The following is a 24,869-nucleotide window of genomic DNA, read 5'->3' on the forward strand; positions in this document are numbered from 1 at the left end:
TTAGAATGGCCTTCCCAAAGTCCTGACTTAAACGCGTGGAAAATGCTGAAGAAACAAGTCCATGTCAGAAAAGCAACACGTTTAGCTGAACTACACCAGTTTTGTCGAAGAGGAGTGGTCATAAATTCAAGCAGAAGCTTGTGGATGGCTACCAAAAGCGCCTTATTGCAGTGAAACTTGCCAAGGGACATGTAAACAAATATTAACATTGCTGTATGTGAAGTGAATTATATTTATATAGCGCTTTTTCTCTAATGACTCAAAGCGCTTTACATAGTGAAACCCAATATCTAATTTTTACATTTAAACCAGTGTGGGTGGCACTGGGAGCTGGTGGGTAAAGTGTCTTGCCCAAGGACACAACGGCAGTGACTAGGATGGCGGAAGCGGGGATCGAACCTGCAACCCTCAAGTTGCTGGCACGGCCGCTCTACCAACCGAGCTATACCGCCCCAAAAGTATGTATACTTTTGACCCAGCACATTTGCTCACATTTTCATTAGAGCCACAATAAATTCATAAAAGAAGCAAACTTCATGAATGTTTTTTTGGACAAACAAGTATGTCCTCCAATCACTCTATCACAAAAAAAAAATAGAGTTGTAGAAATGATTGGAAACTTAAGACATCCATGACATTGTGTTCTTTACACGTGTATGAAAACTTTCGACCACGACTGTATGTTCTTTATACACTGCTTATTAACACGACAATTAATAATAATTGACTCCCCTTTATTTCCCAGTGCCAGAATCAGCCAAGCCCTCGGGTTCACAGCAACTCGCCACCCCAGCCTCAGTCTCCCCCAACCCTGGCCCCAGTGCCCCATCATCCCCTGGTCCTGGTGCCACAGGGCTTTCTGCACCAGTTCCTCCTGGTGGCGGGAACAATGCAAAGCAGCGTACTGCTGTGGCCAACGGACAGCCCTCCTCCCCTTCTGGTAACCAAACCTCCCAGCAGCAGCGATACATGTCCCGAGAGGTCCCACCAAGATTTCGCTGCCAGCAGGACCATAAAGTGCTACTGAAGAGGGGGCAGCCACCACTGTCCTCCATGCTTCTTGGGGGTGGCAGAGGAGACGATAGCACTAGTGGGAATGGGGTTGGGAGTGGCTGGGGAGCCACACCAACTCTTTCTGCCCAAGACGCAGAAAACTCCAATGCAGACACAGGGCTGGGTACACCCTCTCCTTCACCAACCAACACTTCATCCTCATCATGTGTGACTGCTCTGTCGTCTTCATTTACTACCACTTCAGCTTATGCAAATTCCACATGGGGGGCAGGATCCGTCAGCCTGTCCTCCTCTCAGGGTTGTGACAAGATTATTGTGGATAGGACTGATCTGGACAACTGGCCTAGCATCCTAGGCTCAGCCAAATTGAGTTCTGATGGGTCCGGAGGAGGGACGCAGGAGCAAGACTGCCCTGGTAACAAAAACAGTAGTGCCTCTTGTAGTGAAAGAAACATCCAGCAGAGAGGGGGAGCAGTTGAAGGAGGAGCAGGGAAAGTGGACAATCCCTCCCCACCTTGTTCTTCTCTTCCTTCCTCCATTTCATCACAAAAAGAATGTGTTCAGACAGGAGGTGGTATATGGAGCTCTTCCACCTCCTCTCGGGTGGAGGCAGGGTATGGATCGGCAGCATTTTATAATTCCAAAGTCTCCAATCTGCTTCCCGGGCCTCAACAGAGTCCTGTGGATAACAACAGCAGTCTCCCTGGTGCCATTTTAAACCCCAATGTGAACCCCTCTGCATGGCCAGCACTTGTACAGGAGGACACATCAACTTCAACAACTTACAGCCTTCCTTTACACTCGTCCTCATTTCCTGACAGCACCACCTCTCCCTCCCTTGAGCTCACAAAGACAGGAGAAGTGGAGATGCCTACAGAACTGCAGAAGCCCTTGGAAAACCCAACGTTAGAGCTAAGTTCAGGTGGAGGAGCACTTGAAGCAGAACCAGGACCAAAAAAAGAAAGTGTGGACGAAAGGGTTTCTAAGTCTGACATCAATGGAGAAGAGAATGGGAATCATTTTCGCTCTCTGTCTTCTTCCGATGCCTCCTCTTCATGGAGATCTTTGCCCGCTGTGCCCTCTACGGGTGCCTCACAGGAAGATCAATGGGGAGGAAGGGAGACTCAAGCCCAGGGGCAGGAAGGGAATCTTTGGGGCTTTGATAACCAGGGTGACAATACAGGGTGTGAAAGAAGAAAGGGTGACGTTGGCTCAAATATCCAAACGGTATCTCAGGGAGTTTGGGAAGACAGAAGTTCAGAAACCGAGTGTGGCGACCTAGCAGAATGTGTTAGTAACTTGGCAATAGTGGGTGGAAAAGTAGAAGGTGGCAGCAACAGCGGTGGCAGTAGTAGTAGAGTCAGTGAAGGTGGCGGAGGCAGTGCTTCGTCAGACTCTGTGTCACCAAAGTTTGCAGCTATGGAAAATGCTTGGGACAATCAGAAAGTGATAGATACTGGGGATGCGGTAGAACAAGAAGAAAAAAGCTCTGTAGGCAAAGGACCATCCTCCTCCAGTGGAGATGGAAGTGAAAGTGGTGGAGAAGGGAGTGTTAGTGGCCCGGGCAAAAAGGATGAAGTCAAGTCTGTGGTCCAACCCTCCCAACAGACCTCCAATGCTGAAGTGGCCTTACTTGGCATGCTCAATCGATCTGACCTGGATCCTAGGGTTCTGTCCAACACGGGATGGGGACAGACCCAGATTCGACAGAATGTGTCTTGGGATTTGGACAAAACCCCAGTAGTGGGAAACAGAAATGAAAAAACGTCATCTTCCACATTCACATCAGGATCAATGAACACCAATAATCGCAGTTCTGGGTACATGTCTAATTCCAGGGTAAATAGTAATGATCAGTCTGCCGGCAGCCACATTGACAGCATGAACGCTGGCCCTGCTTCAGCAAGAGAGTCATGGGATAGTGGTTCCTCACAAGTTAGCAGTACTTCTCCCATGTCTGATGGCGTCATACCCAAACCAGGAATGCCGGCTATGGAGGGCAGTAAAGGAAAGGCTGCTCGTGGTTGGGGTGATCTTCCACCTGAGAATCCGAGCAAAGGATGGTCTGACGAACACAGCTGGGGGGACCATAAACGAGAGAACTGGAGAGATAATGCGGAACATACCAGTGGGTGGACAGTTTCTCCAGAAGATAAAGGGACAGTTGGATGGAAAGGAGCCGAGAGAGCTAAGGTTGGTGGTTGGGAAGGAGACTGGGCCCAGAACGATTGCAAACCTAGTGGTGGGCGGGGAGATGGGCGGAACAGAAGCGCAAGCAGCTCTGAAAACATATCCACTTGGGGTAACCTGGATGAAGGTGGATCTCAACGGGGCGGATGGGGAGACACATCAAAGTCTCACCAGGACTGGGGGAGTTCCAAGCACACAGCAGCACAAACACCAAACAGCCAAGTGGCAACAATGAAAACCCCAAATCAGCAACATCAATCACAAGGGCACCACCCACCAGGAGGAACCACCCAGGGAGGCTGGGAAAGCCGGGCGAGTGTTGTAGCTGGGGGTCCACCATCCAAGAATCCGAACCAAAGTCCAGGCTGGATCTCCGGCCCAATACCACAGATTTCTGGGGATGACTCAATCGAACCCAGTGGCTGGGATGAGCCCTCCCCTCAGCCAATCAGTCGCAAAATGGATATTGACGATGGAACTTCAGCCTGGGGAGATCCTACCAACTACAGTGGAAAAAATGTGAACTTGTGGGACAAAAATACTGCTTCAGCCAGTGAAAGCCAGGGTCAGCAGGCCTCAATACCATCTAGCATGTCCATGCAGCAGCAGCCACCTCGACGACAACCGGGATTTCAACACCGGGACGCGAACTCTGGAAACACAGCCGTTGGTAAGCATTGTTTGTACGATTACAGATTTGTATTTTATTCTCAGCAATCTCCCTCCCCTATCTTTTCTGTATTTAATCTTTAACGTGCTAATTGTCAACTTGAATGTTCATTTTCCCAAAGCCTCAGGTCCTGGCATGTGGGGAGGAGGCACGCAATCTGCTGATAATGGCACGGTTGCGTGGGGCCAATCAGAACCAGCTGCTGGTTGGGGTGATGCAGAGGATCCTGGCAAAAGGTCTGGCTGGGGGAACCTGTCCCCTGGTCCAAATAATCCAGGTAAGTGTTGGTCTTCTGACTTTCCACTTTTATTTCTGGAGTTATTTTTCTTTATCTTTATTAAACCGTTTTGGTGACTTTGGAATAAAAAATGTGCAGTGTTGACATCCTCCAAATTAATTCCTTGTAATTATTTCCTGCTTTTTACACCACCGCATTGCTTTTGTCAAATGCATGTATTGAAAATATTAATTAATGTTCCTTTTATTCAAGAAATCATTTCTTTCCAAAGTCAGTTGTCTACAACCTCGTTCTAGAAACATCAATGGTTCTATAAACAGGGTTCGTAACTCGGAAAGGTCGTATAATGAAGAAAATGTGTTCTATAAGAAACAATGTGAATATGGATAACGGGTTCCGGCCTCAACAAAAGTCCATATTTTAGTCATTGTTTGTACTCTTTGAACATAAAAAGTGATATACAATACTTTATATCAAACAAACTTAACAAGGAGGTGCCGTATCAACTGTCTCCAAACTAGCAAGCTGAATTGTCCTGTATGCCCTGCCAACACATGCCCTCACAAACGATCACAAATCACGTAAATCTTTAACAACCAAATTGCTACAATAGTACACATTTTAAAACTTAAAAACCGCTAAGATCTGCAAAGGTCCTCTCAAGACAGGAGAGAAACAAGCAGACGGAGAAAGAGAGAAGGGAGAAGGCGCCAGTAAAGGAGAGGTAGTCATCTCCTCCGCTGTGAAATAAGTCTGCTTTGGCACATTTTTCCACAGTAATCCGTTCTCATCACAAATAAAACGTAGCTGTTGTAAAGCCAGCTTCCTCAATCTTTTTAATACGTGCAATAATAAAATGTCTGTCGGCCTTTTTTAAATTGTTGATTAAATTCTTTAAATCAGGGGTCACCTACCGTTTTGAAAGCGAAAGCTACTTCTTGGGTACTGATTAATGCCAAGGGCTACCAGTTTGATACACACTTAAATAAATTGCCAGAAATAGCCAATTTGCTCAATTTACCTCTAATAAATAAATCTATATATATAAAAAAATGGGTGTTTCTGTCATTTCTGTCATTCCGTCATACATTTTTTTTCCTTTTTAAGGAAGGTATTTTGCAGAAATAAATGATGAAAAAAACACTTAATTGAACGGTTTAAAAGAAGAGAAAACACGAAAACAAATGAAAATTAAATTTTAAAACATACATTATCTTCAATTTCGACTCTTTAAAATTCTAAATTAAACCGAAAAAAAAATGAAGTGAAAAACTAGCTAATTCGAATCTTTTTGAAAAAATTAAAAATATAATTTATGGAACATCATTAGTAATTTTTCCTGATTAGATTAATTTTAGAATTTTGATGACATGTTAAAATCCAATCTGCACTTTGTTAGAATACATCAATCAATGTTTACTTATATAGCCCTAAATCACTAGTGTCTCAAAGGGCTGCACAAACCACAACACAACCACTACGACAGTGGGACGTCAGTGACAATGATGACTCTGAGAACCTTGGAGAGGAGGAAAGCAATGGATGTCGAGCGGGTCTAACATGATACTGTGAAAGTTCAATCCATAATGGATCCAACACAGTCGCGAGAGTCCAATCCAAAGTGGATCCAACACAGCAGCGAGAGTCCCGTTCACAGCGGAGCCAGCAGGAAACCATCCCAAGCGGAGGCGGATCAGCAGCGCAGAGACATCCTCAGCCGATACACAGGCAAGCAGTACATGGCCACCGGGTCGGACCGGACCCCCTCCACAAGGGAGAGTGGGACGTAGGAGAAAAAGAAAAGAAACGGCAGATCAACTGGTCCAGAAACAAAAATGTTAAAAGAAATTCAAAAGACTTTGAAGTAAGATTTAAATTTGATTCTACAGATTTTCTACATTTGCCAGAATAATTTTTTTGAATTTTAAACATAATAATTTTGAAGAAATATTTCACAAATATTCTTCGTCGAAAAAAACAGAAGCTAAAATAAAGAATTAAATTAAAATGTATTTATTATTCTTTACAATGAAAAAAATTAATTTACTTTAACAATTATTTTAATTAATTTAAAGGTAAAAAGGTATATGTGTTAAAAAATCATAAAATAATTTGTAAGGTTGTATTTTTTTCTCTAAAATTGTCTTTCTGAAAGTTATAAGAAGCAAACTAAAAAAATAAATGAATTTATTTAAACAAGTGAAGACCAAGTCTTTAAAATATTTTCTTGGATTTTCAAATTCTATTTGAGTTTTGTCTCTTTTAGAATTAAAAAGGTCTTTTGATTGATTGATTGATACTTTTATTAGTAGATTGCAGAGTACAGTACATATTCCGTACAATTGACCACTAAATGGTAACACCCCAATAAGTTTTTCAACTTGTTTAAGTCGGGGTCCACGTTAATCAATTCATGGTTGATTCATGGTCAAGCAAAGCGAGACCAGCTTGCTAGTAAATAAATACAATTTAAAAAATAGAGGCAGCTCACTGGTAAGTGCTGCTATTTGAGCTATTTTTAGAACAGGCCAGCGGGCGACTCATCTGGTCCTTACGGGCGACCTGGTGCCCGCGGGTTGGTGACCCCTGAGCTATAACTTTTACTCGCCCGCTTTGGTGAGCCACAACACTCACTCATGTCATATTGCCTCTCTCCTTAAGTGATGCTTGTAGTAAGCACATATCATGTAGTTAAATGTTTTACCCACAACAAAATGGTCTGTTGTATTATTTTGAAGGCACCAAGTCGATGGAAACCTGGGGTGGAAAGGGAGAGGGCTCAATGGCCGCCTCCCGTCATCCAAGCTGGGAAGAGGAAGATGATGGAGGGCCTGGGGTCTGGAATAACACTGCCGCCCAAGGAAGTGGTTCCTCCTTCAACTCCGGAGGCTGGAGTCATGGAGGAAGGAGAAGCAACATGAAGGTTTGTACAATTACACTTTATGTTCAAAATAAATGAAAATTAGACCATTATTAGTCAGTGGCACATCACCTACAGTAGCACCTCAACTTACAAGTTTAATTAACGTATTTCTTTGAATTGCCGCCGGGGCACTAATTATTTTAAAACCTCTTCTCACTCCGGCACTTACCAAAGGCATGCAGTAAAAATTTGAGTGTGATGTAAGGATAGATAGATTGATAGATAGATAGTACTTTATTGATTCCTTCAGGAGAGTTCCTTTAGGAAAATTAAAATTCCAGCAGCAGTGTACAGAGTTGAGATCAATTTAAATAAAAGTAAATAATGGGGGTTTAAATGGAAACACAATAGAGAAATCAATCAATCAATCAATGTTTACTTATATAGCCCTAAATCACTAGTGTCTCAAAGGGCTGCACAAACCACCACGACATCCTCGGTAGGCCCACATAAGGGCAAGGAAAACTCACACCCAGTGGGACATTGGTGACAATAATGATCCAGTGGGACGTCTGTGACAATAATGATTATGAGAACCTTAGAGAGGAGGAAAGCAATGGATGTCGAGCAGGTCTAACATGATACTGTGAAAGTTCAATCCACAATGGATCCAACACAGTCGCAAGAGTCCAGTCCAAAGCGGGTCCAACTCAGCAGCGAGGGTCCCGTTCACAGCGGAGCCAGCAGGAAACCATCCCAAGCGGAGGCGGCTCAGCAGCGCAGAGATGTCGAGGCGGCCTGACAAGCACTAGGTCTATCGTATTACCGTTGCGATGCGTGGGTTCATTTATTATTTGTGTGAGACCACAGCTATCAATTATAGTCTGGAGCTATTACAATAAGAATAAAAAATAAAGAAGCAACAATGGATACCATTATAAAAAGCACATTTAATAAAAAAAACTTTATTATGGTCTTACCTTTACTTAGAAATGAAGTCCATCCCAGGTCCTTCTGAGCAAAAGCATCGATAACTTGTTTATAGAAGTCTTCCTTATCTTTCTTCAGTTTTAAAAGTCTCTCTGTCTCGATGGAGATCTTCCTTTATTACCTCCTGCTTCGATTGAAAGTCCAGTTTAGAAAACTTCTATCAGATCGCTGCTATCAGTTAGCTCGGTTCGTCACGTGCGGGTGCCGACAGAATTCTCCTCGAACAACTCCCCCTCCCGTTCTGCTCCATGGGTGATCTCTTTATCCCACCGCTGCCACCATGAAGTGTTATTGTATAAATAGTACACTGGGTATTTAGGACTGGAACATGCTTTATTTCAGCCCTGTTGTTTACATAGCCAGCATAGGAGCAGTGGTGTTACATCCTAAAAGGTCTGTCGGGCACCACCCGCGTCATATCCGTCCCAGCACATATCACGTCACTCGTTGTCACTTGTTCTGCAGCCGAGTAGTCGCAAGAAGGATCACTAGCGCCCTCTACCACCAGGAGGCGGGAATCGTTTAATGACTCATATTTGACACACGCAGCTACGGTATGTTAATAAAACATAGCTGCTTACTGTTGGGTTTTTTTTTTTGCATACCGGTATTCAATAGCTTGGACCTTAAATCCTACTGAATAGCTCTTAATCTTCTTCCCTTTATGCGATTTGAAATTACCGGTATTGAAATCAGCCTCCTCCATTTTGAAAATGATGACAGGGGAAGTGTCACTCGTGACGTCACGAGTTTGACCCGACGGTAATACTAAGCATGCGCTAATTATTTTGCGAAGCGAGTTTGACCCAGCAGTAATTCAAGGCAGGCGCATACTATATGCCCTACGGCAATTCAAGGAAATACGGAAAGACTGAGCTCGTATCGCAGAATCATCACACATTTAAAGGAGTTAAAATCAATATGATCCGCGCTTGCCCCCCCCCCCCCCCCAAACAAAAAAAAGCAGCACAACTTTAACGTGTAACATGCCTTTTTAAAAAGAGAAACCGTAAGATAAAAAATATTGTATGAAGAAATGTACAATAGAATGCAGTACAAACAACTAAAGTAGTTTTATGAAGTAATGTTTTAATAATGTGGAATTATATTTATATAGCGCTTTTCTCTACAGACTCAAAGGGCTTTACATAGTGAAACCAATTATCTCTATCTTTAAGTCACATTTACAGCAGGGTGGGTGGCACTGGGATAGGTGCGTCAAGTGTCCTGCCCAAGGACACAACGGCAGTGACTAGGATGGCGGAAGCGGGAATTGAACCTGGAACCCTCAAGTTGCTGTCACGGCCACTTTGCCAACTGATATTTTCTCCACCAACTTGTGGTGGTGACGCTCGTAACTAAGAGTTTTGCTTGCAAATGAAAGCGAACCACCCATCTCAAAACACTTGTAAGTTGAGGTGCCGCTGTATTTGGTTCCGCAGACATTACAAGGTTACGATGATTACATTTCTGCCCAAAGGGGGGGACTGGAGACAGCTGGATGAACCCGATGTCACGGCAGTTTTCAAACATGGGTCTCCTGGTAATGTTTTCATTGTTGAAAAGCAGAAATATATATTTGAATATATATTTTATCGAAGCTTCACTGATTGTCTACGCCAGAGGTCGGCAACCTACAAACGAGGCATAATGATGCTAGCCTAAATAGCATGTTAGCATCGATAAGCTCACAGTCATGCACTGACCAAATATGCCTGATTAGCTCTCCACACAAGTCAATAACATCAACAAAGTTCACCTTTTGTGCACTCACGCACAGCATGAAACGTTTGGTGGACAAAATAAGACCAAAAAAAAAGAGTGGCATAAAACGCATTTTTATATGGCAGCGTCTGAGATTGTTATACATGTAAACAAACTACTGCGTCACAGGCCACACAACTACGGTGCGTTTAAGGACTGCAGAAATTAGTAGGACAAAACAGCAAGTGCCAAATAGTGTCATCGGTGAAGCAGAAACACAAACCTATTGAACAATGGGCTTTCTAACAATTAGGAAAGTTTGTGTCACGTTTGTCCTACAGGAAGCATATTAAGAGCGGGTTGCCGACCCCCGGTACGTGCAATCGACTCTTGTTTTTACAAATGTGTGCACATCCCATGTAGCGCTCGCCTCATTCTTGCTGCGCTCATTGTCAGGGTGATGACCCGAGCTTGGATAAGAAGATGGATGCTGACAAGAGAGGGATCAGCGACTACAACGGGGAGATGAGGAGAGGCGGAAGAGGTGGCGGTTACCGTGTTCCTAATTCCAAAGACATGAGTCCTGTTGACATGAGCGGCTACGGTGAAAAAGTATGTTTTCTTACTCGTTTGCTGTCACTGAGCGCTACTAGACTATTGATGCGGGCTTCTCATTCTACCTGTGCAACAGATGGGTGGCCATGGAATGTATGTTGGCAGCGGTCTGCCTCGAGGGATCCACCAGCCCAGCGTGCATCCTATGAACCCCTCTCAGGGGCTACGTGCTCAAGTGCCTCATCCATTCCTGTCTGCTCAGGTACCGTGTCTGCTCATATATTTGTAGAAAGTACACATCCACCCATGTTTGGCATTTTGACTTTTTTAAAAATCGGTATTGGCCTTTTTTGCCGTTACAACACATCAGCAGATACAACATACACACATAACGGTACTACAGTATTTTTCTGAGTATAAGTCACTCTGGAGTATAAGTCGCACTTGTCGAAAATGCATAATAAAGAAGGAAAAAAACATATATAAGTTGCACTGGAGCAGGGGTCGGGAACCTTTTTGGCTGAGAGAGCCATACAAGCCAAATATTTTTAAAAGTATTTCCATGAGAGCCATGTATTTTTTTTTTAAGACTGAATACAACTAAATGCGTGCATTTTTAAATAAGACCAACATTTTTAGAGTATAATAAGTCTCTTATTCTTTTTAATACATTGTTATTCTGAAGCTAACCAATAATAAATAACAAAAACTTCTTACCATTAATGCGGTATAGCTCGGTTGGTAGAGCGGCCGTGTCAGCAACTTGAGGGTTGCAGGTTCGATTCCTGCTTGTGCCATCCTAGTCACTGCCGTTGTGTCCTTGGGCAAGACACTTTACCCACCTGCTCCCAGTGCCACCCACACTGGTTTAAATGTAAAAATTAGATATTGGGTTTCACTTTGTAAAGCGCTTTGAGTCATTAGAGAAAAAGCGCTATATAAATATAATTCAGTTCAGTTAATGCGACTTCTTGAACAGGTGCGGTACAAACCGGATGGATGGATTCAATTGCATGAGAATCTATTATATTTTGAACGTTATTCTTGACACTGTGATTACCAGCGGAATTATTCATTAATCACCGTAATAAGCAATGTCCACTAAGATTTATCTGAGAGCCATATTCAGTCATCAAAAGAGCCACATCTGGCTCTCGAGCCATATGTTCCCTACCCCTGCACTGGAGTATAAGTCGCATTTTTGGGGGAAATTTATGTGATAAAACCCAACACCAAGAATAGACATTGGAAAGGCAATTTAACCTTTGTATTGTTAGTGTTGGCACCGACCAGTTTTAGTTTTTAAATGCATAAAAGAACCACATTTGTATTGTTTGCCTCAAGGCTTTTTGACTTTGTCAGGAACCTCTAGAGGTTCAACAAAACAAAACATGTTTTTTTTTCCCACTATATTATAAAATGCTCTGGTTCAAATTATAACCTTGGTGTTTTGACCCAGTTATAAAAATAAGATTATCAAAGCAATAATTCGAGCCAAAACTGAACACACTGACAGCCAGTTCCTCTCCAAATCCATCCATCCATCCATTTTCTACCGCTTATTCCCTTTCGGGGTCGCGGGGGGCGCTGGCGCCTATCTCAGCTACAATCGGGCGTATTTATTTATTTAAAAGGGAACATTATCACCAAACCTAAGGAAGCGTCAATATATACCTTGATGTTTCAGAAAAAAGACCATGTATTTTTTTACCCGATTTCCAAACTCTAAACGGGTGAATTTTGGCGAATTAAACGCCTTTCTTTTTATCGCTCTTTTAGCGATGACGTCAGAATGTGACGTCACCGAGGTAACACACCCACCATTTTCATTTGCAACACATTATAAACACCGGGTCTCAGCTCTGTTATTTTCCGTTTTTTTGACTATTTTTTGGAACCTTGGAGACATCATGCCTCGTCGGTGTGTTGTCGGAGGGTGTAACAACACTAACAGGGAGGGATTCAAGTTGCACCACTGGCAAGAAATCTCCCGCCAGACCCCCATTGAATGTACCAAAGTGTCTTCACATTTGACCGGCGATGCTAAGACAGACATGGCACAGAGATGTATGGATAACCTGCAGATGCATTTGCAACGAGTAAGTCAACAAAATCACAAAGGTGTGTTTTGTTGATGTTGTTGACTTATGTGCTAATCAGACATATTTGGTCACGGCATGACGGCCAGCTAATCGATGCTAACATGCTATTTACGCTAGCTGTATGTACATTTGAAACTAGATACCCACATTTAATGCGAAACAAACACTTACCAATCGACGGATTTAAGTTGTTCCAGTGTCACAAGATGCGAAAGTCCTGATCGTTTGGTCCGCACATTTTACCGGCGATGCTAATAAGGCAGCCATGCTATGGGCCACTTCATTAGGTACACCCACGCTATGGCCGAATAGCGTCAATATTCAATTTCTTCTTCAATCAATCAATCAATGTTTACTTATATAGCCCTAAATCACTAGTGTCTCAAAGGGCTGCACAAACCACCACGACATCCTCGGTAGGCCCACATAAGGGCAAGGAAAACTCACACCCAGTGGGACATCGGTGACAATGATGACTAATAGCAAGATGGCGGCGCAATTTCGTTTTCGCTATCTGCCTCCATACTCCGACCATCTTTTTCAATACATGTGTAATCTGTTGAATCGCTTAAGCCGCTGAAATCCGAGTCTGAATCCGAGCTAATGTCGCTATATCTTGCTGTGGTAACCGCCATGTTGTTTGTATTGGCAGCACTGTATGACGTCACAGGGAAATGGATAGTGTTTTCAAAGATAGCGAAAATAAGGCACTTTAAAGCTTTATTTAGGGATATTCCGGGACCGGTAAAATTTTGAAAAAAAATACAATAAGCCACTGGTAACTGTTTTTTTTTGTTTTTAACACTTTTGAAATTGTGTTAATGTTCCCCTTTAAGAGATGTGTTCTAATACACCTCAGTAATCGTCAGGTAACACAACAACCTTTTATTTATTAATACGATTTTCTTGAGGCTCCTTTTTTTAAATGAAATAAAAAAAAAAAAGGCCCGATGGCCCACACCAAAAATATTAAAACCAATATTTTTATGGATAAGGAAGCCTAACAAGGTAACCAACAGATGAGAAACAAATTGGATTATAGATCATTGTTTTTAGTATATTTTACATCTGATTTAAGACATAAATAACATAACAGATGGTAACAGAAATCTAACACAAGAGAAGGTTAAAATAAAGAATAGTGAACAACAGGCTGAATAAGTGTAGGTTATATGAGGCATAAATAACCAACTGCTATGTTAACCTAACATATTATGGTAAGAGTCCTTCAAATAACTATAACATATAGAACATGCTATACCTTTACCAAACTATCTCTCACTCCTAATCCATAAATCCCATGAAATCTTATACGTCTAGTCTCTTACTTGAAAGAGCTAAATAATATTTGATATTTTACGGTAATGTGTCAATAATTTCACACATAAGTCGCTCCTGAGTATAAGTCGCACCCCAGGCCAAACTATGAAAAAAGCTGCGACTTGTAGTCCGAAAATACGGTATTTAGTTTAAAAATGAAATAAAAAAATAGTGCAGTGGATAATAATAATAATAATAAAAACTGCTCATGCTCACCCTGGGAAGTCCTGTGAGGAGTGCTCAGAGAGTATGGGGTACCGGACTGTCTTATTGTGGCGGTCCACTCCCTGTATGATCAGTGCCAGAGCTTGGTCCGCATTGCCGGCAGTAAGTCGAACACATTTCCAGTGAGGGTTGGACTCCGCCAAGGCTGTCCTTTGTCACCCATTCTGTTCATAACTTTTATGGACAGAATTTCTAGGCGCAGTCAAGGCGTTGAGGGGTTCCGGTTTGGTGGCTGCAGGATTAGGTCTCTGCTTTTTGCAGATGATGTGGTCCTGATGGCTTCATCTGGCCGGGATCTTCAGCTCTCACTGGATCGGTTCGCAGCAGAGTGTGAAGTGACCGGAATGAGAATCAGCACCTCCAAGTCCGAGTCCATGGTTCTCGCCCGGAAAAGGGTGGAGTGCCATCTCCGGGTTGGGGAGGAGACCCTGCCCCAAGTGGAGGAGTTCAAGTACCTAGGAGTCTTGTTCACGAGTGAGGGAAGAGTGGATGGTGAGATCGACAGGCGGATCGGTGCGGCGTCTTCAGTAATGCGGACGTTGTATCGATCCGTTGTGGTGAAGAAGGAGCTGAGCGGGAAGGCAAAGCTCTCAATTTACCTGTCGATCTAAGTTCCCATCCTCACCTATAATCATGAGCTTTGGGTCATGACCGAAAGGATAAGATCACGGGTACAAGCGGCCCAAATGAGTTTGGGTCTCTCCCTTAGAGATAGGGTGAGAAGCCCTGTCATCCGGGAGGAGCTCAAAGTAAAGCCGCTGCTCCTTCACATGGAGAGGAGCCAGATGAGATGTTTGGGGCATCTGGTCAGGATGCCACCTGAACGCCTCACTAGGGAGGTGTTTAGGGCACGTCCAAGTCTGGGCTTCCCTGCTTAGGCTACTGCCCCCGTGACCCGACCTCGGATAAGCGGAAGTAGATGGATGGATGGATGGATGCTCATGCACCAGCCCCTTAGAAAATGTCCCTTTTTGCTAGAGCCCAATTTTAAAATTAAAAAAAAAATCTATTAAAGATTAAAAATTACTCTTACTGTCAATAATTCTCCCCCCAAAATTTTTGATATCTGAATTTGTGTTTTTTTTTAAAGTCTTCTCAGATCTACTCTCCTTTACAGTACGTCTCTGCTGCTTTCCCGTCAAAACTTTACATTTTTGCTGGAAAATGTAGTTTTTCTCCTTCTTTCCTGGCGTCTTCCCAGACCCTTTTTGTTTGTTTTCACTAATGCAGCGAGCGAGTCCACAACACTCGGAAGCATGAGCTCATTAAAGGAGCGCCGCGAGTTTCAAGTTCTGTAACAGACATGGATGGACATGCAGGCGACAGAAAAGATATCTTTGCAAAAAATGCTAACTTACTGTCAGTGTCATGACAAACGAGATGATTATTATATAAGTCAAGAAAAGCAGGCAGCAGCTGACCCATTCTCATACTTTTTGTAATATCCAGGAAGAAATGTCAGCCATCTTGAGAAGTGTTCCAACTGGAATCTGCGTGAAGGAGCCCAGAATTGTTTTTACATAAATGTTGGCAATATTTCAGGGTTCCTCACGAGGAAACTTAACAACATATTAAATCCATAAACTGTTACAAAATTGAGGAGATGGTGAGTTATTGCATTGTAGAGAAATACCTTATTTTCACCCATTTTCCCATATTTTGAAATGCAAATTATGATGCTCTTCTTAGACACACCTAATAAAGGTGTTTTTTTGCTGATAAAATTAACCACAACATTAGCGCTGCATAGAACATAATGTCACTGCTTTTACTGCTGCAAATTAATATTGCTTATCGGCTCTCTTGTTGTTTATTCCGGACAATGCACATTGAGGAACAATCTGATATACAGATTTGAAAATGAGACAGATTACAGCATACTTGCTCATTTACATCTGTAATACCAAAACATTAAAACAAAAACACGGAAGAACAATAAAACATTACAATGTTTTATTGTAATGTATCTATTAGGGCTGTAACGGTACACCAACATTTCGGTTCAGTACGTACCTCGGTTTAAAGGTCACGGTTCGGTTCATTTTCGGTACAGTAAGAAAACAACAAAATATATATTTTTTGGTTATTTATTTAGCAAATTTGTAAACGATGGCTTTATCCTTTTTACATTGGGAACACTATAATAATTCTGCCCACGTTAATCCACATTAAACTGCCTCAAGTTGTTGCTTTGATTAAATAAAATGACAAAACTTTCCTTCTACATATAAAAAGTGCAACATTAAACAGTTTCAAGTCAACTCATCATGCTTAATTTATTACAGCATTTGGGAAGCCTGTAGTTGATTTTTATTATGTTATATTTTTATCAACATGTGATAGCAGGGACCCTGCCAATCAAAACTAGGCTGCTACATTACTAATGATTAATGTAACTGTATCTGAAAAAATAGTACAATAGCAAAAGGAGACACTATTCATCCCTGAACACCATGGAGTTCAAGTGAAATAACAGACAGACAGGGCTTTGCTGCCCCTAACACACACGCACCGCAAAATGAGCTAACGTTACGCTAAAAGCTAATTAGACTTCACCTCAAGGCAGGACTGCGAGCGAGCTGAGCTGTAGTTTAAGTTTCTAGAACGTTAACGGGCTCATAGTGATGTAACTAGAACGTTGACTGGTAGGTGGTTATTATAATTTGGGGAGATTACGCTGTTTTATGCTCACCTGCTAAACACCTATCTGCTCGACGCTGAAGCATTGACTACATGCGCTCTGAATACGCACTGCTGATTGGCTTTGTATGTAACTAATCAGATGGTTGTGTGGGTGGGACAATCCTGGGTGCTGACACAGGCAGAAGAAGCAAAGCAGCTTGTTAAGACTTTAGCTTTGAAACTCGTTCGGTAAACCCCCGTACCGAACCGAAACCCCCGTACCAAAACGGTTCAATACAAATACACGTACCGTAGGGCTGGGTGATATATCGATATATACGATATATCGCAGGTTTGTCTCTGTGCGATATAGAAAATGACTATATCATAATATTCGATTATATGTTGTCACACCGTTGCTTTAAAGGGGAACATTATCACAATTTCAAAAGGGTTAAAAACAATAAAAAATAGTTCCCGGTGGCTTGTTGTATTTTTTGATGTTTTTTTCAAAATTTTACCGGTCTCGGAATATCCCTAAATAAAGCTTTAAAGTGCCTTATTTTCGCTATCTTCGAAACCACTGGCCATTTCCCTGTGACGTCACACAGTGCTGCCAGTGTAAACAAACAATGGGAATACCACAGCAAGATATAGCGACATTAGCTCGGATTCAAACTCGGATTTCAGCGACTTAAGCGATTCAAAAGATTACGCATGTATTGAAACAGATGGTTGGAATATGAAAGTATTTAAGAAGAAACTGAAGCTGTTGAGCGAATATCTATTGACGCTATTCATAGTCATAGCATGGCCGAATAGCTGCGTTAGCATCGCCGGTAAAATGTGCGGACCAAACGATCAGGACTTTCGCATCTTGTGAAACTGGAGCAACTTAAATCCTTCGATTGGTAAGTGTTTGTTTCGTATTAAATGTGGGTTGAAGGAAACGTAATATAGTTGCAAATGCATCTGCAGGTTATCCATACATCTTTGTGCCATGTCTGCTTTAGCACCGCCGGTAAATAGCATGTTAGCATCGATTAGCATAGCATGTTAGCATCGATTAGCTGCCAGTCAACATCAACAAAACTCACCTTTGTGATTTCGTTGACTATCGTTGCAAATGCATTTGCAGGTTATCCATACATCTCTGTGCCATGTCTGCCTTAGCACCGCCGGTAAATAGCATGTTAGCATCGATTAGCTACCAGTCACGCCGCTACCAAATATATCTGATTAGCACATAAGTCAACATCAACAAACTCACCTTTGTGATTTAGTTGACTTTATCGTTGCAAATGCATCTGCAGGTTATCCATACATCTCTGTGCCATGTCTGTCATCGCCGGTCAAATGTGGAGACACTCTGGTACATTCAATGGGGGTCTGGCGGCAGACACTTTGGCATCTTCGGGCCAGTGGTGCAACTTGAATCCCTCCCTGTTAGTGTTGTTACACCCTCCGACAACACACCGTCGAGGCATGATGTCTCCAAGGTTCCCAAAAATAGTCGAAAAAACGGAAAATAACAGAGCTGAGACCCAATGTTTTGAAAATGAAAATGGCGGCTATGTAACCTCGGCAACGTCACATTCTGACGTCATCGCCTCCAGAGCGATAAACAGAAAGGCGTTTAATTCGCCAAAATTCACCTATTTAGAGTTTGGAAATCGGTTAAAAAATTATATGGTCTCTTTTCTGCACCATCAAGGTATATATTGACGCTTACATAGGTCTGCTGATAATGTTCCCCTTTAAGCTGCGTGCATTACACTACTGGCGTGTCTCACTCCTTCACGTCTGTCCTTCTCACAGAGATGTAAAACAAGCCCGCCTTCTTACATACGTCACATACTGTCGCGCATGTAGCATCATAGCTCTCGCCGAGAGCTAACGTTAGCTGAGGCAGGTTGAGTTGCTTTTAGCTGCATGCATCGCACAACAGGCGTTTCTCAGTCCTCCTCGTCTCTCATTCTGACAGAAACGGAAAACAAGCCCGCCTTCTTACATACGTCACATACTCTCGAGAGTCTAGCGTCATAGCTCTCGCCGATCAGAGAGGTAGCAGCATGGCTAACGTTAGCTGAGGCAGGTTGAGTGACAATAAAAGAGAGAGATGGTGCGAAACTTATCACAAATGGAGGAAGAACAATAAATGCCCAACATAAAGAGCAGGTGGTCCATCATCTGGCGGTGGTTTGGCTTCAAGTGAGAAGATATTCAGCAGACAACAGCAATATGCTGTTCAATGTATATACTATGATGATTAACCTGTGTGATGACTGTATTATGTTGATAGTATATATTTGTACCATGAATTGATTAACGTGGACCCCGACTTAAACAAGTTGAAAAACTTATTGGGGTGTTACCATTTAGGGGTTTAATTGTACGGAATATGTACTGTACTGTGCAATCTACTAATAAAAGTATCAATCAATCAATGCAAAGTATGCAGCAGAAGTGTTACTACAAAAAGGTAGCAACACTATTAATTTGTTCTTTCATTTAAAAAGTCACCCGTGAGAGAATGAAGAGTATTTAATAAATACACTTTTGGTCAATTGACTTAGTTGTGATTTCCCTCTCTGCATGAAAGTTTAAAAGTAGCATATATTAATGCAGTATGAAGAAGAATGTTTTAATGTAGACACATAGAATCATCATACTGCTGTGATTATATGCATCAAGTGTTCATTCAAGACCAAGGCAAAATATCGTAATATATATCGTATATCGCAATATGGCATAAAAATATTGTGATATTAATAAAAGCCAATATCACCGTTACACCCCTAGTATTTATTATGTTATGCTTTGTTTTGTTTTTGTTTAACATGATTGAAGAAACCAATTGTGAGTAGTCATTAGGGCTGACAAGAGGATGAAGGATGCTTCCTGTTTGCTTTTGAAAGTTCACATTCAAGCGAAAATTTATAGGTCATTTATATATAAAGAAAACAATACCGGTGCCCAAATTAATCGCTATCGGACCTAAAAAAATATAATTTGACCTCTAAAAATAAATAATTTAATGCAAATTCACACTAATTCAGTAATTGTGACATTTGAGCGAAAAGCCTTCAGTTAGAAATAAATATATTATAAGTAAGTACTGCTCAGTGTCCTAATGGTTAGAGTGTCCGCCCTGAGATGGGTAGGTTGTCAGTTCAAACCCCGGCCGAGTCATACCAAAGACTACAAAAAAAAAGGACCCTATCCTCCCTGCTTGGCACTCAGCATCAAGGGTTGGAATTGGGGTTTAAATCACCATAAATGATTCCCGGGCGCGGCACTGCTGCTGCCCACTGCTCCCCTCACCTCCCAGGGGGTGATCAAGGGTGATGGGTCAAATGCAGAGGATAAATTCACCACACCTAGTGTGTGTGTGACAATCATTGGTACTTGAACTTTATTTTTGTTTATGGCTGCAGTAGATTTGAGCAGAATGCCGTCAGTTGAAAAAATTTATATTATGTATTTTATAAATATTTTTGTTTATCGCTGCAAAAAAAAAAGTGCAAAAAAATCTGTTTCCATGAACTAAATATGCCTTTTGAAAAATGAAGGACTTTTATTGTCGAATGTAGCTGAGATAGGGGCCAGCGACCCCAAAAGGGAATAAGCGGGTAAAAACGGATGGATGGATGTTGGTGTATCGAACATCCGTGATGCAATAGGACATTGACATTTTAGGATTTAACATGAAAAAAGTTCTTAGGAAAAATGATGGAGAACACCAAAATGTACTGAAAGGACAAAAAAGTCAGCCTTTGTCCCCCAAAGGTTAGAATGGAAGTGGACTTTCTTTGGAATTTTGCCTATCCTTCACAATCATTATGAGAGACCTAACCACAGGTGTTTTTTTTTTTAATGCATTCTAAATATTAAAGGTAAATAAAAGTCTGCTTGCAGCGGAGCCAATGGGAGCTCCACTTTTCCGCCATAAAATCTGATAAATAATAATTCAAAAAGTACCAACAATAGTCCATTTTTATTCGGTGACACTTTGAGTCACTGGAGGAAACGCACTATATAAATATAATTCACTTTGCAAGTATTAGTGATATTGTTATTATACATTTTAACATGGTATTATAAATATTAACAAGTATTAGTGATATTGTTATTATACATTTTAACAAGTATCAGTGATATTATTATATATATTAACATTAGTGGTATTGTTTTTATAAATATTAACAATTATTAGTGATATTATCAATATTTACAGGTATTAGTGATATTATTATAAATATTATTATGAATATTAGTAAGTATTAGTGATGTTACAAATATTAACAAGTAGTAGTGATGTTTTTATTAGGAATAATAACAAGTATTAGTGATATTATTATAAATATTAACAAGTATTTGTGATATTGTTATAAATATTAACAAGTATTAGAGATGTTGTTATAAATATAACAAATATTGATGTTACAAATATTAACAAGTATTAGTAATATTGTTATTACAAATATTAACAAGTATTACTGATATTATTAGAAATATTAACATTAGTGATATTATTAAGAATATTAGCAAGTATTAGTGGTATTGTTACTAAAAATTTTACAAGTATTATTGATATTATTATAAATATTAACATTAGTGATATTGTTATTAAGAATATTAGCAAGTATTAGTGATGTTACAAATATTAACAAGTATTAGTGATGTTACAAATATTAACAAGTATTAGTGATGTTGTTATTAGAAATATTAACAAGTATTAGTGGTATTGTTATAAATATTAACAAGTATTAGAGATGCTGTTATAAATATAACAAGTATTATTGATGTTACAAATATTAACAAGTATTAGTAATGTTATTACAAATATTAACAAGTATTAGTAATGTTATTATAAATATTAACAAGTATTAGTGATATTATCAATATTAACAGGTATTAGTGATATTATTATAAATATTATTATGAATATTTGCAAGTATTAGTGATGTTACAAATATTAACAAGTAGTAGTGATGTTTTTATTTGAAATAATAAGTATTAGTGGTATTATTACAAATATTAACAAGTATTTGTGATATTGTTATAAATATTAACAAGTATTAGAGATGTTGTTATAAATATAACAAGTATTATTGATGTTACAAATATTAACAAGTATTAGTAATATTGTCATTACAAATATTAACAAGTATTACTGATATTATTAGAAATATTAACATTAGTGATATTGTTATTAAGAATATTAGCAATTATTAGTGATATTATTATAAATATTAACAAGTATTAGTGATGTTGTTATTAGAAATATTAACAAGTATTCGTGGTGTTGTTATAAATATTAACAAGTATTAGAGATGCTGTTATAAATATAACAAGTATTATTGATGTTACAAATATTAACAGGTATTAGTAGTAATGTTGTTATTATAAATATTAACAAGTATTAGTGATATTATTAGAGATATTAACAGGTATTAGTGATATTGTTATTAAGAATATTAGCAAGTGTTAGTGATATTGTTATTATGAATATTACAAGTATTATTGATATTATTATAAATATTAACATTAGTGATATTGTTATTAAGAATATTAGCAAGTATTAGTGATGTTACAAATATTAACAAGTATTAGTGATGTTGTTATTAGAAATATTAACAAGTATTAGTGGTATTGTTATAAATATTAACAAGTATTAGAGATGCTGTTATAAATATAACAAGTATTATTGATGTTACAAATATTAACAAGTATTAGTAATATTGTTATTAAAAATATTAACAAGTATTACTGATATTATTAGAAATATTAACATTAGTGATATTGTTATTAACAATATTAACAAGTATTAGTGATATTGTTGTTATAAATATTACAAGTATTAGTGATATTATAAATATTAACATCAGTGATATTGTTATTAAGAATATTAGCAAGTATTAGTGATATTGTTATAAATATTAACAAGTATTAGAGATGCTGTTATAAATATAACAAGTATTATTTATGTTACAAATATTAACAAGTATTAGTAATATTGTTATTACAAATATTAACAAGTATTAGTGATATTGTTATAAATATTAACAAGTATTAGAGATGTTGTTGTTATAAATATAACAAATATTATTGATGTTACAAATATTAACAATTATTAGTAACGTTATTATAAATATAAACAAGTATTGGTGATATTGTTATTATAAGCGCTAACGCAGACGCACTATTTGTCGGGATCACTTCCTGTGTGCCGATGTTTACACCGTGGAGTGGCTCTGCTGCTCCCTGTCAGTTTATTGTAGATCATAAATCATGCATCTCACCTGGACAGTAGATGGCTGAGAATATAATCCGACAGCCATGTAAGACCTGTACCTGGTGAGAACGACACGAAAAGCGCTTGTCCTTTGAGTTATGGATTGAAAAATGAAATTGGGAGATGAGATGTCGTGTGACATAAAGGTTCTCTCATTCTTCAAAGAAGCGAGGCGTTTAATTCCTCAAACTCTCTTGCCGTCACGTCCAGGTGCCGGGGCCAATGCTGAAGCAGATGCCGTCTCCTGGTGGCAGCGTAGTCGGAGGAGTGGGCGGACTCGGTTCCGTTGGAGGGGCTGCAGGTGTCGGTGGAAGCGTGTTCTCTCAGATTTCCCCACAACAACTGGCAGTGCTGAGTAACCTCTACCCCCACGTGCAGCAGTTTCATCTGGTACGTGCACAAATATTCTCAGTCTGGAACCGGAAAACGGGAGCACTCTGCTGCATAGCCCGTCTAATTCCAACTAGATCAACTTTGTCTGTCCCAGCAGAGACAGACATTCTCCTTTGACAGGCTGGACAATAAACATTAAAGACAAAAGGTGCAGTGCATTAAAATAGAACTGACAAACAGCTTGTAAAAAAAGAGGGTGGCAGAAGTTGTCATGCAGGTGTTGTCTTATAACATATTGCCCAAACGGGAGTGTTGAACAGATTTGCCGTGTCCAAAATAGTTATTTGATTTCACTTTCATTTGAGACGCATATGGGAGTCATAATTAAAAGTCATACTTATGAGCTAAAAAGTCAAAATTATGAGATACAAAGTCAAAACTGTGAGAAGAGTTGCAATGATGAGATTAAAAAAAAGTCATAATGATGACATTAAAAGTCAAAATTGAGATAAGAAGTCAAATTTGAAAGTCAATCAATGTTTACTTATATAGCAGGGGTCGGCAACCTAAAGTGTATGGAGGATGGTGTTCTGCTGACCTCAACTGCGGATGTTGTGGATAGGTGGAAGGAATACTTCAAAGACCTCCTCAATCCCACCAACACCTCTTCCTATGAGGAAGCAGTGCCTGGGGAATCTGTGGTGGACTCTCCTATTTCTGGGGCTGAGGTAGTAAAAAGCTCCTCGGCGGCAAGGCCCTAGGGGTGGATGAGATCCGGCCGGAGTTCCTTAAGGCTCTGGATGCTGTGGGGCTGTCTTGGTTGACAAGACTCTGCAGCATCGCGTGGACATCGGGGGCGGTACCTCTGGATTGGCAGACCGGGGTGGTGGTCCCTCTCTTTAAGAAGGGGGACCGGAGGGTGTGTTCCAATTATCGTGGGATCACACTCCTTAGCCTTCCCGGTAAGGTTTATTCAGGTGTACTGGAGAGGAGGCTACACCGGATAGTCCAACCTTGGATTCAGGAGGAACAGTGTGGTTTTCGTCCTGGTGGTGGAACTGTGGACCAGCTCTATATTCTGGGTAGGGTTCTTGAGGGTGCATGGGAGTTTGCCCAACCAGTCTACATGTGCTTTGTGGACTTGGAGAAGGCATTCGACCGTGTCCCTCGGGAAGTCCTGTGGGGAGTGCTCAGAGAGTATGGGGTATCGGACTGTCTGATTGTGGTGGTCCACTCCCTGTACGATCAGTGCCAGAGCTTGGTCCACATTGCCGGCAGTAAGTCGGACACGTTTCCAGTGAGGGTTGGACTCCGCCAAGGCTGCCCTTTGTCACCCATTCTGTTCATAACTTTTATGGACAGAATTTCTAGGCGCAGTCAAGGCGTTGAGGGGATGCAGTTTGGTGGCCACGGGATTAGGTCTCTGCTTTTTGCAGATGATGTAGTCCTGATGGCTTCATCTGACCGGGATCTTCAGCTCTCACTGGATCGGTTCATAGCCGAGTGTGAAGCGGCCGGAATGAGAATCAGCACCTCCAAGTCCGAGTCCATGGTTCTCTCCCGGAAAAGGGTGGAATGCTATCTCCGGGTTGGGGAGGAGACTCTGCCCCAAGTGGAGGAGTTCAAGTACCTGGGAGTCTTGTTCACGAGTGAGGGAAGAGTGGATGGTGAGATCGACAGGCGGATCGGTGCGGCGTCTTCAGTAATGCGGACGTTGTACCGATCCGTTGTGGTGAAGAAGGAGC

General features: G+C 40.6%; 1 protein-coding gene across 9 annotated transcripts in view; it reads left to right on the forward strand.

Annotated features, from left to right (window-relative positions):
* The window catches only part of LOC133541272 (trinucleotide repeat-containing gene 6B protein-like), a 113,225-nt gene that overhangs the window by 18,911 nt on the left and 69,445 nt on the right, over positions 1 to 24,869 (forward strand). For 8 of the 9 annotated variants that reach the window (XR_009803822.1, XR_009803824.1, XR_009803823.1 and 5 more), the window contains exons 4-10: positions 746 to 3,874; positions 3,996 to 4,151; positions 6,851 to 7,035; positions 9,446 to 9,508; positions 10,126 to 10,281; positions 10,361 to 10,486; positions 23,002 to 23,181. Coding sequence is in view for 5 of the 9 variants with exons in the window: in XM_061884570.1 (XP_061740554.1) it covers positions 746 to 3,874; positions 3,996 to 4,151; positions 6,851 to 7,035; positions 9,446 to 9,508; positions 10,126 to 10,281; positions 10,361 to 10,486; positions 23,002 to 23,181 (3,995 nt within the window). In the remaining 4 variants the exon portion in view is untranslated. The remainder of the gene's footprint in view (positions 1 to 745; positions 3,875 to 3,995; positions 4,152 to 6,850; positions 7,036 to 9,445; positions 9,509 to 10,125; positions 10,282 to 10,360; positions 10,487 to 23,001; positions 23,182 to 24,869) is intronic. The other variant, XM_061884567.1, reaches the window with a different exon arrangement.

The sequence above is a fragment of the Nerophis ophidion genome, linkage group LG23 (genome assembly GCF_033978795.1).
Source record: "Nerophis ophidion isolate RoL-2023_Sa linkage group LG23, RoL_Noph_v1.0, whole genome shotgun sequence".
Lineage (NCBI taxonomy): Eukaryota > Metazoa > Chordata > Actinopteri > Syngnathiformes > Syngnathidae > Nerophis > Nerophis ophidion.